The sequence below is a fragment of the Psammomys obesus genome, unplaced genomic scaffold (genome assembly GCF_907164565.1).
Source record: "Psammomys obesus unplaced genomic scaffold, mPsaObe1.curated_primary_1811, whole genome shotgun sequence".
Taxonomy (NCBI): Eukaryota; Metazoa; Chordata; class Mammalia; order Rodentia; family Muridae; genus Psammomys; species Psammomys obesus.
Genome location: NW_026593286.1, coordinates 30,521,731 through 30,537,820, shown reverse-complemented (window position 1 = coordinate 30,537,820; position 16,090 = coordinate 30,521,731). Strand labels below are relative to the sequence as shown.

At 50.3% G+C, this 16,090-nt stretch overlaps 1 protein-coding gene across 1 annotated transcript in view; it reads left to right on the top strand.

Annotated features, from left to right (window-relative positions):
• Kiaa2012 (KIAA2012 ortholog) overlaps window positions 1-16,090 on the top strand; it is a 79,591-nt gene that overhangs the window by 44,145 nt on the left and 19,356 nt on the right. The window contains exon 9 of the mRNA XM_055616799.1: window positions 6,042-6,114. Coding sequence (XP_055472774.1) covers window positions 6,042-6,114 — 73 coding nt within the window. The remainder of the gene's footprint in view (window positions 1-6,041; window positions 6,115-16,090) is intronic.

The following is a 16,090-nucleotide window of genomic DNA, read 5'->3' as shown; positions in this document are numbered from 1 at the left end:
GTGGTCGTGACTCTGAGCCATGTGGGGAGAAGGGGGGGAAGGAAGAGAGGGGAACCAAGTACAGCAGCCAGGGGCCAGAGGTACAAAAGAAGCAAAAGAGGGTGGGTAACCAGAATGTCTGGGTTATATAGAGAAGAGCCTCTGGGGGAAGGGCAGCCCCGCCCCTCGGCTGGAAAGGTCAGGGTAGGGGGCAGGGTTTGCCAGCTACAACCGGAACAGGTAGGGGCGGAGGGGTGCTGGGAGAACCTGGTGGCCAGCTCTGATTTGATATGTCACTTCAGCCACTTGTCCAGGGTTTGAAACTTAACACCCAGAGGATCACTGCCAGTGTCTCCTATGGTCATGTTAGAGAGAGCTCCTGTGAATTGAATGGGGGACCAAGGCTTGACACTGTCCAGAGATGGAAGGCACTGCCCTATGACCTCGTCCCAGGAGTCGTTTCCATGTGCTTTGTTAACTTGACAGGGCTAGGGCAGAGGGACTGCAAGCCAGGGTCAGGATCCGACAAATGCAGGAGGCTTGGATGATATTGCCAGGAAATATAATTAGGACAGCAAGTGCTGGTTTCCCAAGAGAAGGAGCAGGTTGAGGCGGGGCAGGAGCAGTATCATGGTGTCAGGCCAGGGGTAGCTGGCAGCCCAGGTCCTCACTGATCCCAACTGGCCCTCCCACACTCTGAAACGCCTCTTTGCAAAGTGGAGATGACAAGAACAGTGTCCCCACACCCGATTCTCAACCTTGAGGTGAGAATTACATAAAATAACAGTTTTATAAACATGTTCACGGCTGTAGCAGACTCAGCCCAGGGGAGGACACAACAAATGCTCCCTGATCCCTGCTAAGGCCAAGCCTGTCACACACACACACACACACACACACACACACACACACACAAGGCTTGTTTACACTCCCACCTGCCTTTCCCTCGGGGATTCAGATGCCCCTCACTGGAGAAATTGAGGCTTGCCGGCAAGGCCGACCCAGAGGGAGCTAAGATGAAGAGCCACAGTGTCAAGTGGTTTCTCTCTACTCTGCTTCTGTGCAGGTTTTCACGTCTTGGCTCTAGCCTCAGAACCTGAGGAGCAGCGACCTGATAGTTATTTCAGCTTTAAGCCGCTCACAAAGCGCTTTATGATTTTCACTGATTTTTTTTATTTATTTATTTATTTTATTGTAAAGAAGGACAGGGTTTTGTTTCGTTACAACAGTCTCTATTACATGTGTGTGTGTGGACTGCAGCTGCCCCAGAAGTGGAGGTCCGAGGACAACCCCTCAGAGTCAGCCCTCTCCTTCTCCCGTGTGGGTCCTGAGGACCACACTCAGGCCCCCAGGCTTGGCAAAAAGCGATTTCACCGCTGGTCATTCTCGCCCGCTCCCTTGTTATTTCTTACCTTCAGCAGCGGCCGTGTTATTATTTATTTGTTTTTATAGCCTGGCCAGCAACTGCAGAGATTTGCCACCACCACGCCTGGCCCTTGGGACATTTTTCTTTGTTTTGCAATGCTGGATGGAAATCAGAGTCACGGCTGTGTGCGTTCTGGGCACGTGTTCTATCACTGAGCTATGCCTCTGGCCCCACGGTCTTTGTAAAACGCCAGAAGGGTTGGACCACTTTAGAGGTTGACATTTTCGAACAAGACACTGATTTTGGAGCATCAGTGGGTGAGAGTGCTTGCTGAGCAAGCAGGAGACCCAGAGTTTTGATCTCTAGCACTCACACTTTAAACGGGGGAAGGCTGGGGAACAGCTGATCTTCTATTGTTAACAAAGTACGGAAGCCTGGTGTGCAGGTCACACCTGGAGTCCCAGCACTTGGGGAGGCAGATGCAGGCAAATCACTGTGAGTTCAAGGCCAGGCTGGTCTGCAAAGAGAGTCCAGGACAGCCAAGGCTACACAGAGAAACTCAGTCTCAAAAAAAAAAAAAAAAAAAAAAAAAAACCTAAAAACAAACAAACAAAAAGAAAGTATTGAAAGAGGGGTTGGTAGTGGCAAAGCCTTTAATCCCAGCATTCAGGGAGGCAGAGGCCAGCCTGGTCTACAGAGTAAGAGGACAGAAAGGGCTACACAGAGAAAAAGAAAGAAGAAAGAAAGAAAGGAAGAAAGAAAGGAAGGAAGGAAGGAAGGAAGGAAGGAAGGAAAAGAAAGAGAAAGAAAGAAGAAAGAGAGAGAAAGAAAGAGAAAGAAAGAAGAAAGAGAGAGAAAGAAAGAGAGAGAGAGAAAGAAAGAGAGAAAAAGAAAGAAAGAAAGAAAGAAAGAAAGAAAGAAAGAAAGAAAGAAAAAGAAAGAAAGAAAGAAAAGAAAGAAAGAAGAAGAAAGAAAAAGGAAGGAAGGAAGGAAGGAAGGAAGGAAGGAAGGAAGGAAGGAAGGAAGGAAAAAAGAAAAGAAAGTGTTGAAGTAGTTCAGTGGCAGAGCAGGGGCGGGGGTGGCTTTGAGGGTAAGAGCACTGGATGCTTTTCCAGAGGACCCAGGTTCAATTCCCAGAACGCACATGATGGCTGACAAGCATATGTAATTCTAATTCTAGGGGATCTGATGCTCTCTTCTGGCTCCTGTGGGCAGTGTACACATGATATACAGACATACCTGCAAAAGAGCCATATACACGAAAACAAATTAAAAAAAAAAAAAAAAAAAAAGACAGCTCAGTGGGCAAATGCTATGAGGCCTGACAACCTGAGCCCAGTCCCAGGAAAGAAAGAACTGACTCCCCCAAGTTGCCCTCTGACCCCATGCATGAGCACACACAAAAATTAAAGAGTTGTTACTTCTGGGTATCAAACATCACGTTACACAGAATTTCCAAGTGTAGTTTCCAAGTTGAACATTCGGGGAACTCTGCATAGCATCGACCATTTATTAATTTCTCAACAAAGTCTTTTGTAGAACAGGTTAACCTTGAACTTCTCATCCTCCTGCCTCCGCGTCTCAAATGCTGGGACTTGAGCATTCACCACCCTGCCCAGCTCTCTGTATTACTTATTACTACGCAAATGTCACTGATAGAGAGCAGGAGACAAGTCATGAGGCACCTGGAGACAGACAGAAGTCCCCCGCCATGGGTGCCCCGGACGAGCCTAATAGGGGCATAGACACACCATGCCCAGATGGAGTGCCCGGCTTGAGGGTGGAGGTCGAGGCTGCTGGAGGTTCCCCAAGGACAGATCAGTAGTGGAAACTGAAGCACACGAGTTGAGTGGTCCCTGGTCTGTAAGTCACAAGGGCAGGAGCTAGATTTGAGAGCAAGCCTTGGACTCCGAGTGTCACCGGGGCCTGCCTCACACATTGTCCCGGAATTTCCGGGGAGTTTAGTGTTACTGAAACAGCTTCTCAGCCAGGCCTCTGGTGCCACACCGCTGTCATTGCTTTCTAAACACAGTGCCATACCCGGTGGGTTTGCTTGAAACCCCTTATCAAGTCCACGCGGACTACGCAGCCGAATGCCCATCTTTGAAGAGGTATCTCTTTTACAAGTAGAAAAGTATAATAGATTCAGTTTTGAACTGTGCAAGTTGGGGTCCATATCCAGTTGACACCGTCTGCCCCTGCAGCCACCAGGCGCCCTGCTAACAAACTGCTTGGATTTGCCCTGCCTTCCTACTCCCGCAAGACTTCACACTATGCCTACTGGTAAACAGACCTTAAAGCCTAATTTAGCTTCACCTCCCTCGAGGTCCCAGGGAAACCTGTTACAGTGCATCACATTTACACTCTGTCCTACCGCTGGGAGGTTTCTTGATTTTCCTACCAGAAGGTGGGCTTCCTACCATAGATCTTTCAGCTCGGTGTTGCCGGTGCCTGGCACAGTACCGGGCGCATGGTAGATCAATGCTAGTAGCTGTCATTTGCTGTAGGAACAGAGGGAGAGGCAGATGACTTGGCCAGAGTGACAGAGCTGGGATCTGGCTTTTCATCTGTGTTGCTCACTCAAGATGACCCTCTATAATCCGAAAATGTGAAACCTGAAATGCTCCCAAAATCAGAAAAAAAGAAAAGAAAAGAAAATCACAAGTGGAGAATTCCACATCTCAGCTCACATGATAGGTCACAGTAGAAATTAACTTCAAAAATGTTGTGTAAGGTTGAGAATGGTGATGCACCCCTGTAAGCATTGGGGAGGCAGAAAGAAGGCAGAGCTCTGAGTTCAAGGCCAGCCTGGTCTACAGGGTGAGTCCAGGACAACCAGGGCTACACAGAGAAACCCTAGCTTGACTTTAAAATAAAAAATAAAGTCAAAAACTAAAATGTCATGTAAAATTATCCCCAGGCTGCTTGCTTAAGAAACATCTGAAACATAAGCAGATTTTGTGTGTACATTTGAGTATCATTCCCAGGATAGCTCACTATTTGTGTGCAATTATTCCAAACTTCGAAACTTGTGTGTGTGTGTGTGCACGCGCGCGCGTGCGCATGCACACTCTGAAACACTACTAACCCCAAGCATTTCAGACACTTGCATTTTAATCATTCATTTTAGTGATTTCATTTTAGTGTTTTAGTGCTGTCTGTTGGGTTTTGTGGTATCGAGGTCAGAACCCGGAGCCTTGCATGCTAGGGTAAGGGCTCTACCACTGAGTTACACACTCAGCTCTCGGTTTGGAGTTTTTCAGACAGGGTCTCCCCTAAAGCTGTGATGGTTAACCTTGAATGTCAGCTAGACTGGATGGAGAAGGGCCTCATGTTGTGGTGACCCCCCAACTACAAAATTAGTTTCGTTGCTACTTCAAAACTGTAATTCGCTACCGTTATGAAGGGTAATATAATTATGTGTCTTACACTGGTCTTAGACGAGCCCTGTGAAAGGGTCATTTGACCCCCACAAAGGGGTCTCAACCCACAGGTTCAGAACCACTGCCTTAGCAGATGATAGAGTTTTTCTTCCCAAAGTGGTCAATTTAATAGCAGGTGGAAAAGTGATTGTAGCTAAAAGGTGAGACTATCGGCAGGGACTTCCAGGGCCCACAACATGCGGTGTCTCAATCCAGCTGTATCACTGAAGTGCCCTCTTGGGTGGGGACCGGGTTGCAGGCTAGGGCAAAGGCCGGGAGCAGCCTCATGGCCAGCACAGGGCCTCCTCCGTGGCCAGCTCCACCTGCTATGGTTTTGGTTGCTAAGGAGCTGCCCTTCAGCAGCTGGGGAAGGACGCTGGAAGAAGACGCCTTAAAAACACTACCCCCGCAGAGTCCGATTCTGCATGGTGTTAGATCCCGGGAAGGGTTTGTCACTGGGTCGGTTTTGGTTTCTTTAACTCTTCAAGTAATTCCAGTGAGCAGCAGCTGAGGTTAAAAAGCTCTGTGAGGGGAGTTACCCGACAGTGAAGTCGCTCCGGTGACTCAGGGAAAGAGGGAAGGAGGTGTCAAAGGAGAGAGGAGACCCGACCCATGGTAATCCTGGGACTGCCACCTGGTCGACCCTCTGGCTTCCCTGCTTCTCCTCAGTGGCGAGTATTCTCAAGATAAAGGACGAAACCCCTACCCTGCCTGGAAGGCTCTGGCGTCTCCCCAACCTTCCCACTACTCTCAGCCTTTTCTCCCCTCATGGCAGTTTCTGACCAGTCGCTGGGGGCGCTCTGCTGCCAGTTGGCCTTGGCCTGGGCCGCCATCCTTCCCTTCTCCCACAGTGCTATGCCCTACCCACTTGGCTCTTTAAAACTCATCTCTGGGCACTGCAGCGCAAAGATGAGCCGGGGTGAGCCCAGCAGCAGAGCGCTTGCCTGGCATTCACAGACATCCCCAGCACCACTGGGCGGTGGTGGCACACACCTTTAGTCCCAGCATTCGGGAGGCAGAGGTAGCCAGATATCTGAGAGTTCGAGACCAGCCTGGTCTACAGAGTGAGTTCCAGGACAGCCAGGGCTACCTAATAACATGCTGTCTCAAAAAATACAACACTAATAATAATTGCCAGGACCACTAAGGAAAAAGGAGGCGGTGGAGACAGTGAAGGGAAGGGCCTTCAGTCCATTTTACCCGACGGGCATGGACAGAGGGGTGTTTGCTTTTACTTTTGTCTCATTGTTTTTTGTGGTGTGTAAACCCAACAGGAATGCGGAGATGAAATTGACTCTCACGAAGAACCAGGAGGACCCCATAGAAGAAAGGATGAAGACGGCCAAGGTAGGGTGAGCCGGCTCTGGATGCATACTCTCACTGTAACTGCCCAGGACGGACTTTGTGCTGTGCAGCCCCCTGACAGACAACAGTCTTCCCCTTCCCCTCAGTCCGTGAACTGGGAGTCAGAACCAGAGAGCCCACTGCCACAGGCAAATGCGAGGGTCATGCTTCCTGCTCTCAGATTACTTAAAAGATTTCTCTCCTGCTAGAGACTGCAGGCTGGTGCAAAAGCAGAGACTTCAAGGCGTACAAAAAACCCACCCGCCCCATTCCCACCCCAGCACCTGCTCTTTGCTGTTGTCCTGCTTTCATGGAGCTGTGGGTGTCCTGGTGAGGAGGCTGGGGTTCCCTGCTGAGAGAGATGCTGCTGTGGGAAAGCCGTGTCTATCATCTTGAGACCCAGCTGCTGTCATCCAGAGCCCCGGGTGGCAAGAAGTGACACATGCCTTTAATCCCAGCACTCAGGAGACAGAGGCAGGTGGATCTCTGGGAGTTCAAGGCCAACCTGGTCTACTTAGTGAGTCCCAGGACAACCAGGGCTACAGAAAGATCCTTTGCCAAACAAACCAAAAGTATGTCTTGAGGGTAGCTTCCTTCGAAAACAAGTCTATGTTTGATTGTGGTACGTGGTGGCAGTCCTCTGAAATGCTGATCCTGGCATCACTGGGTTTGGAGTCATACATAGTCCATAGCCCAGAGGCTGAATTCGACCCTAAGCTCTTTGGCAGAGCGCCTGGACAGATTCCATGACACTGTAGGCAACTGGGCCTCTGGCAGCTGAACTGTTCTTTACGCTATCGCTTCTAGCTGGAACTCAGAGAAATCCTCCTGCCTCTGCCTCTGGAGTGCTGGCCTAAAGGTGGGCACCACCACGCCGGAATCCTCATTGTTTCTTGCAGAAGGGAAGGTGGAAACCTACTTCCATTTGTGAGGGTGGGTTCCGGGCCACACAGAAGCCCTGTGCTTATTGCTGCTATCCAAAGGTGTCCAGCAGAGGACCCTGTGGTGCTGGACTCCTGCCTGGGCTCGGGAACCTAAACCATTGGAAGCACTCGGGGCCACTTCTTTCTGAAAGTCACAGGGGAGCACGCTACCGACCCAGGCTGGCGGCTGCAGCTCTGGGCTACCAAACCAAGTGTGAGCTGTGGAGCGGCCCCGTTCACCCTCACCTCTCCAAGCCTCCCGTTTTTGTCGGCCACAGTGGCTGGCAACAGCACTCCCCTCGTTAAGCGGCTGCATGAGGAGCAGATGAAAGGAGGCCCCTTAATGAATACCAGCCTCAATTCGGACATTACAGCAAATTGATATTCACCCTCTTGCGGTTACCGCTTACCAGCCTGCGTGACAACACTGACTCTTCCTGTCTCCACGCAGTCAGCGGTTTTGATCTTTTCCTGTTTGTCTTTCACTATTTCTCTCCATTGACATCCTAGTCAAAAATAATTTTTACACCGATTTTATTTTTTCTAAAGAGCTTTTTTTTTTTTAATTTTATGTGTATGGGTGTTTTGCCTGCATGTCTGTCTGTGTACCGTGTGCATGCAATGCCTAAGGAGGCTAGAAAGGGCTTCTGGAACTAGAGTTATAGACAATTGTGAGCCAACATGTGGCTGGGAATAGAAGCCAGGTCCTCTGGAAGAGCAGCCAGTGCTCTTAACCACTCTTGTATTTTATTATTATTATATCTGTGAGTGCTCTGTCTGCATATACACCTGCAGGCCAGAAGAGGGCACCAGATCTCATTATAGATGGTTGTGAGCCACCACGTGGGTGCTGGGAATTGAACTCAGGACCTCTGGAAGAGCAGACAGCGCTCTTAACCTCTGAGCCATCTCCCCAGCCCTATACTGATTTTTAATGATGTCACTCTTTGTGGAGATGAGACGATAATAAATTACAGTAATGAGCCCCGAGTTGGTCAAGATTTTAAACAAGGATTCTTCTAACATGAGGCCCTGTCACATCCATCCCCAACGCCCAGTGACACTAGCCAGGAAAATGTACTCTGACCTTCAGATCCTCCCTATTGTAAATCACACACTCAGAATGTGATCGCTGACAAGGCTCCAACCTCTCCGCCAAGTGCAGCTGAAGCTTTAGGCACTAGGGAACACGGCCCAAACTAAGGAAAGGCCGACTCAGCCAAAAACAGATTTCCTGTCTCATGACACCAGGGCAGGCTCCAGGGGCCTCAGAGGCTCGCCAGACATTCTCTAACGCATGACATGCCAATGCAGAAAGTCACAGAAGCCATTTGTTGGTCCTGAAGGACAAATGCTAATTTTTAGAAAGGGTTTCTGGTCTTGGACAGCAAGGAGAAGGAAGTACGAAGGAAATGGTTTTAGCTCTTTAAAGAACTCTCCCCTTTGGTCTTAATGGTCAAGTAGGTTTTCTACTTTAAGTTCAATAGTGATCAACATGGTTTATTAGAAGGGGTGAGCCAGAGGGTGCAGTACAATTCAGTGTTAGAGCATTTGCCTGGGATGTGCAAGGCCCTGGGATCAATCGCCAGTCCTACATGTATTACACATACATGCATAGATAGTTTTTTTAAAAAAATGAGTGAGCTACTGTGAGGGGTTAGGATTCTGCTTGTAAGTCTCCACAGGGCAAGGCCAACCAGCAGTCTCCAAATTCCAGCAGACTGGGAAAATGGCTCTTGTCCCAAGGTCCAAGTAAAGAATAAAAACTTCAATTCTAGTTACTTCCAACAGTTCTTAACGTTAATACACTTGAGAATCACCTAGAAGTTTTGTTATGAGACAGGGTTATCTCTGTGTAGCCTGGCCATCCTGGAACTCACCAGGCTGGCCTTGAACTCAGAGACCCGCCTACCTCTGCCTCCCGAGTGCTGGGATTGAAGTGTGTGCCACCACTGCCTACGGCACAGCCCCACAGCTCAGCTTCACGTGGAAGGTTTGCAAAGGGTTCCCAGAGGCACTTGCCTGGAATTCCAGCAGCTGAACAGCTCAGGTGTGAGGGATGCAAACTCAGGGCCAACCTGGGCTATTGAGACAGACCTCGTTTCCAGAATTAAACAAAGAGGGCTGGAAAGATGGCTTTGTGGGTAGGAGAAAGAACGCCCTGCCCTTCCAGAAGTCATGAATTCAGTTTCCAGCCCCCACATCAGGTGACTAATAACCTCCCGAAACTCCAGCAACAGCATATCTCTGTCGCCCCCCTACTCTACACAGACACATGTACATACTCATAAATAAATCTCTTAAAAAAGAGGAGACAAAACAAACAAAACCAACAACAGTGGGGGGGGAAAGATGTCTGGACTTCTCTGCAACGTTTTTTAGTATTATTTAGATGTGGCAGATGCCTGGTAATATGCATTTTTAGTGAATTTCCCGCTTGATGCTGGTGGATCAGGGACCACACTCTCAAGCCATAGTCTTGAGAGCTGTTTCTAGGATTTGTTTTTCTGCATTTTCTAAGCTCTATTTAATCTGTTCTTTAAAAAAATAATAGGGCAGCCAGGCGCGGTGGTGCATGACCCTAGTCCCAGCACTCAGGGAGGCAGAGGCAGGCGGATCTCTGTGAGTTAGAGGCCAGCCTGGTCTACAAAGTGAGTCCAAGCCAAGGCTATACAGAGAAACCTTCTCTCAAAAAACAAACAAACAAACAAAATAATAAGAATAATATTTAAAAATAACAGGGCTCGGGAAAGAAACTGTGAGCAGGTGCTATTTAGAATATGCTTAGAATACCTTTCTCAGGGGCAGGAGGCCAAGGTCCACTCTGTACACTGTGAGGCATACACCAAGCACAGAGCTCAGTCCCCAGCGCCTCACAAACTGCGTGTGCTGACGTTTATCTGTAATCCCAGTACTGGGGAGGTGGAGCCAGGAAGATTGGAAGTTCAAGGTCATGCTGGCTATAGTAAAGAGTTTAAAGCCAGCCTTGGACATGTAAGGCCCTCTCTCCAAAAGACAACAGAAGAGGAATGCCGCTCGGGAACACTTAGCTCTCCGTTCACTCCTTAAGTTCTACCTTTATTTTTAATTATGTGTGTGCATGTGGGCCTCTCCTAGGCCCCTTACAAGGCCCCATTCTGTGTTGTCAGAACCTTGATAATATAGCCATAATTTTCACCCTGTCAGAAGTCCCACCTAATGGTTTCTTTACTTTCAACCACTCAGGCCCTTGCTCTTTGATGGACTTATTTAGTTCTCTGCCGAAATCCTTCTTTAGCTGTAGTCAGGACTTCACTGTGATTAAGAGCACTGCTATGGAGTCTTAACTTCCTGGGTTCAAATCCTAGCTCCACCTTACTAGCTGTGTAGCCTTGAGGAAGTTAATTAATTTCTCTGGACATCTTTTTTCTTCATCTAGAAAGTGGGGAGACTAATGGTATTCGCCCCCTAGGGTGGCTCTGATAGAAAGAAGCTAAGTAGATGGGCTCAGCTCAGACCTATCCCAGATGGTTTTCAAGATGTGTTATTAGCAGCTTTATATACATATATAATTTTGGGGTTTTGAGACCCAGGCTGGCCTCAAGCTCACTACGCAGCGAAGGATGACTCTGAACTCCCTGTTACCCCTGCCTCCCAAATGCTGAGATTACTGGCGTGTGCCACCATGCCCAGCAATCTATTTAAGAACAAACAGGAAAGAAACCTTTAATTATAGCGTGATAATTTGTATTAGTATCTTATCAAGAGAGCCTTGTTCTAACATGATAACGACTTTCTGAGCCAGTCTCCATGTCAGGGCCCTTGGTGTTGAAGACTCAGTCAACCCTCTGCCTCAGTCCTTTAGATGAAGCGTCAACAAGGACGGTGAGCCCCCCCCCCCCCCCGTGAACGAGGTAGCCTCTGCCCTCTGTACAGAGGGCATGACACCGCTCCTTGAGGGCCAGGTATGGTAGTGCCTGCTGTAATCCCAGCACATGGTGAGGGACTCAGTCTGAAGAAACAAACAGACAAACAAATTCCTTAGCATGTGGCAGAAAGCTTTAAGATTTATGCTAGACAGCGAGCCCCTACCCTCTCGAGCACCAGGCAACTTCTCCATCACTGAGCAACCTCCCCAACCTTGCCTTAAGCTCCCTGGGGTAGGGGGAGGTGGCTTAGAGGGTAAGAGCACTGTCTGCTCTTCCAGAGGCCCTGAGTTCAATTCCCAGCAACCACATGGTGGCTCACAATGATCTATCATGAGACTTGCCCTCTTCTGGCCTGCAGGTGTACATGCAGACAGAGCATTCCTATACATAAAATATATAAATAAATAATTTAAAAAAAATATTAGAGAGAGAGAGAAAGCTCTCTGACCCTGCATGAGGTATGTGCCACTTCCACGACTCCATTCAGAAAGAGAAGGCCCAGGGCCTGCCACCTCACCAAGAGGAATGTGTGAGGCTGGAGAGATGGCTCCGAGGTTAAAAGCACTGGCTGCTCAACCATCTGTCACTCCAATTCCAGGGAGCCAGGGCCCTCCTCTGGCCTCTGCAGGCACCAGACACAGACCTTATGCACAGACCAGCATGCAGGCAAAGCATTCAAAAACATAAAATAACCATGAAAGAGAGAGAGAAGTGCGATCATTGACCTGCAGTTCTAAAAAAGGCAAAATAACATAAGCGGGATGGAAGGCTCGTTCATCTCTGCCTTGAGAACAAAGCCAGGCTGCAGGCAGGCAGGCAGGGGCCAGGCAGGGGGCAGGACAGTTCCACCACAGGAGGCTCTCCAGAGGCCCAGGTTCCTTCTCGATACTTAGGAATCGGTTCCCTGTGCGGTTACCCTTATACACACAGTGCTGATTCAGCGCCTTCCTGGAGCCACTGGACAGGAAGAGTCACTGTGTGTACCAACACCACCTTTAAAAAGTATCTTTTATACTTATGTATTGCGGAGAGCCATGGCACACGCCACAGCACGGACCACGTCGGAGGACTGGTCAGTTCTGAGGGGCCAGTTCTCCCCTTCTGCCTCACGGAAACCCGGAATTGAGCTCAAGCTGTCAGGCCAGGTGGCAAGTCCTTGTCTTAGGGTTTCTTTTCTGTTGTTTGTTTGTTTTTCCAAGACAGGGTTTCTCTGTGTGGCCCTGGCTGTCCTGGATTCGCGTTGCAGACCAGGCTGGCCTCGAACTCACAGAGATCCTCCTGCCTCTGCCTCCCCGAGTGCTCTACAGGCCCGCTGTTTCAGGGTTTTACTGTTTCGATAAACACCAAGGCCAACCCTGGTTCGGCCCAGCTACAAGGGAGGCTGGGAAAGCCGGGGTCCTGCTGTGAACCAGGCTGAGCACGAGGGGGCGCTGCTCGGCACAGCGGCCGCAGGCAGCCCGCGGCAGGTCGGCTGGGTTTCCGCCCTGGAGATGCTGCCGCAGCCCTTCCTCTCGCGGTCCTCCTTCCTCGCCTCCAGCTCTTCAGCTCGGTCTCCCCCGCCCACCACAGACAGCCGGCTTCCCCGGGCTTCGGAGAGAAGGCGTGTGTGCACCGTGAGGCCCTGCGGCTGTGCTTTCCGCCACCCCCGGCGAGAGCTGCCTGCGGAGCCGGGCTGGGGCAGAAGCCCCTGTTAGGAAGCACCCCGCGCCGCCTGCCTCTCGGGCCGCTCCAACACTCAGGCCTCGGCTTCCCCGGGAGACCTGGAGTCTTACCCGGTTCCCTGCGTGTGTGTTGGATAGTCTCGAGGCGGGTAGTCACCACTCAGAGCGAACGCATAGCTGAGTTTTCGGGAGAGTCATGGTGGCAAGTTCCATCCCCTCGGGAGCTTACAGGGAGGATTTCGGCGCCGGGCCCCGCCAACTTCCCTACGAAGAAACAGGGCCTGTGGGGATAATGACGGTCACAGACCTACAATGAGGGGTTCAAGCCACGGCCGCCAGCCAGCACACACATACATCTCCACCGGAGGCAAAGAAGCATCCGTCCGGGTGAAGAACACTGCAGAGATGGATGTGCTGGGAGCTCTGCAGGGGTGGGTGACGCTGGCCTGTCAGCTTCCAGAGAGACAGCCCATTGGCTCTGCTAACCTAAGTGCCTGTCCTTGGTCATAACTAGGTATGGCCTGGGCACCCACAGGCCTAGGACGGGCGTTTCTGTGAGGACCACCTGCCTACGCCCTCCCCGGGAGCTTGTTAAAAATGCAGGTGCTGAGCTCTTAACCAAGACCGGCCTGTGTTCTGACAAGACTCTTGGGTGGCCAAGCCCAGGGGCACAAGCCCGTCATCCCAGCTACTTGGGAGAATAGGAAGGGAGGTTGCAAATTCAGGCCCTACCTGGGCAACTCAATAAGGCCTTAGCTCAGAATTAAAAAGTAAAACATGGTTAAGCTAATAAACCGCCCATCACCTCCATAAAGGTAGAACACTTGCCTGGCATGAGGCTGTAGGCTCAGTCCACAGACACAGTGCATATGCTCCTGAAGACACACACGCTCACACACACACACACACACACACACAGGCACACACACTGGGGATCTGAGAAACATTGGCACCAGCTCACTAGGGACACTGAGCTCTAAATTGAAAAGGCAGGGGTTCACTTACCTGTTCGGCTTTGATTCGGGCCAATATTGAGTGCAGTGTGTGTCACCTCTCTGGGCCTGTCTCCTTCCCATGAGGTAATTAGAGCCCCGTCCTCTCACACTGCTAGGATCCTTCCACTGCAGCTGCTCCCAGGGAAGACCAGCCTGCCACCTGTATTGTCCCACGAGGCTCTGCTGCACCCAGGCCCAAGAGGAGGCAACACTGTGAGCCCAGATCCTGTTCCATTGACAGAAGGCAGCAGGTGGCCCTGTAACAAAGCTGACTTAGTAATCATTCATCCTCATTTTTGTTTGTTTGCTTGTTGTTTGTTTTGGGGGGTTGGTTTAATGGTCTTAGAAAAGTCAGACCTTTATTAGTACCAATGAGGGTACCCTGGGGTCAGCCCCCAGCCAGGCTGACCCCCACCCTTAACCGCTGACCACATGAATGGAAGCAGCAGTTTCTAATCCCTAGCTGAGTCCCTCATGGTCCGTGGTTGGGGAAGCCGTTTGACCTAGGCAGCTCTAGTTTTAGCTGGAGGAGAAAGATGCACACGCTGATGGTTCCAACCGTGCCTGAGACAATGCAGAAACAGCAATGGACTGAAGGAGCAAAGACAGAGGTCAGTCGAGGTGTGTGAGTCAGCTGTTTGTCACCAGGACCAAAGAGAAGAAAGAGGTCCACCTAGAGAGACAGCCCATGGCATTTGTGTTCTGACCACGCCTGTGTGGCCTGCTGCTTTGTTGCTTTGCTGTGGCAGAGAGGGTGGCGCAGGGCAGAGGTGCTCACAGCCATTAGCTGGGAAGCAAAGGGACAGAGAAAGGAGCGAGTGTCCCAGGATTCCCTGCACCCTCAGTGGCCTAGCTTCCCCGACCTCCTGCTGCCTCCCAAGAACCCCAAAGGCTAGCAGCCAAGCCCTTAGTTCATGAGCCTTTGGAGGACATTTTAGATGCAAATCCTAACTCGGGGCTTCCTGGAGGAGGTGACACCGGCCATGCATGAAGGAGTGCACCTGGAAGGCAGAAATGAGGCAGTTCCTGTTCACTGCGTGCTCTGGCACCAGGTAAACCTCTTCTTCAGAGTGTTCTGCTCTCTGCTGATGTTCGTTTGTCAGATGAGACAATCAAGGCAGAGGGGCAGGGTAAAATGTTCTTCGTCATGAGCTGGACAATGTGAGGCCCAAGGTGAGGCTCAGCCTGCAGAGAATCGTTCTCATGGTCAGTAAGAGACATCAAAAGGAGAGTGTAGGTCAATGATCTTGTGTAGAAGGGGATAGAGCCGGAAGGTCAAGAAGAAATAGGGATTTAAAGACAGACAGACACACACACAATTCCAAAATGACAGCTTGAAGGAAGAGATTCTTGGGGTTGTTGCTTGTTTGTTTTGTTTGGTGGTGGAGACAGAACCCAAGGTCTTGTACTGGCAAGTGCTCTACCGAAGAGCTGAATCTCCAGCTCACCCCAGTGCTCAGCCACCCCCTTCCCACCCCAGCAGGATTCAGCCTCACCCCAGTGCTCAGAACTCCCCCCCCTTTCCCACCCCTGCAGGATTTTTTTTTTATTCCCTTTGAGAAACAAAACAGCATGGATTGTCAGGAGAGAGGACCGGAAGACAAATGGACCTATCCCTGGCAGCTGGCCACAGCTCCTGACAAAAAGAAGAGCCCCTTGAGGGGACTTCAAGACCCCAGGCAGGGGTCTCCCTGCAGGCTGGCTCTCTGCGGTGTCCCATCCTGGACCCTTTTCTTTTCCTCTCTGAGTAGCACACTCTCTCCTGCACGCTGGGACTGCCCACAGGTTCCACGCAGGTGGGCTAAGGAGACCGGAGAAAAAGTGCCCCTCTCAGGGCACCACCGGACAATTCAGGCTTTTACGTTCACACAGGCTTTCTTTGGGTCTGTCTGCCCCTGAAAGAGCGGAGAAAAGAGAAGGAAGTAATTTGGGGTATGTCCGGTGTTTTGTGTAGATCTGTCTTGTTTTGGCCTCGCCTTAACTATAATATCTAAAAGTATTTTATCCCTGCTTCACAGGTGAGAAAAGGGAGGCTCCGTTAGGCGCGCTCTCAAGCTCGCTCGTAAAAGGAAGTGCTGAAACACAAAACCAGGCTTCTCTAGTTGTTTTATTTTATTAGCATTCATGATAGCTTTCCACAAGGCTCTTGACTCTTAAGGCTTTGTAACCATGCGTTCTGAGTAGAAAGAGTGACAAAGTCAGGGAAACACACACACACACACAATGCAGCATGTTTTTCAAACCCAACATGAATCTCAGAGACTGCTTAGAATCCCTGGAAATTCTCTTCTATTGCCAGTTAAGGAAGCTGAGGTTGCCAAGTCAGGAGAATTGTACAGTCCCTGCTAATTAGTAAAATCACCATCTCTGGAGCTTGTGGGCATCTAGCTCAGTGCCAAGGGCTTTCCTAGGTGCAGCTCTGGATTCCAGGAGCAAACAACAGCCATGGCGGCCAACCCCAAAATGGTGGGGAACACCAGCAGGAGAGGGAA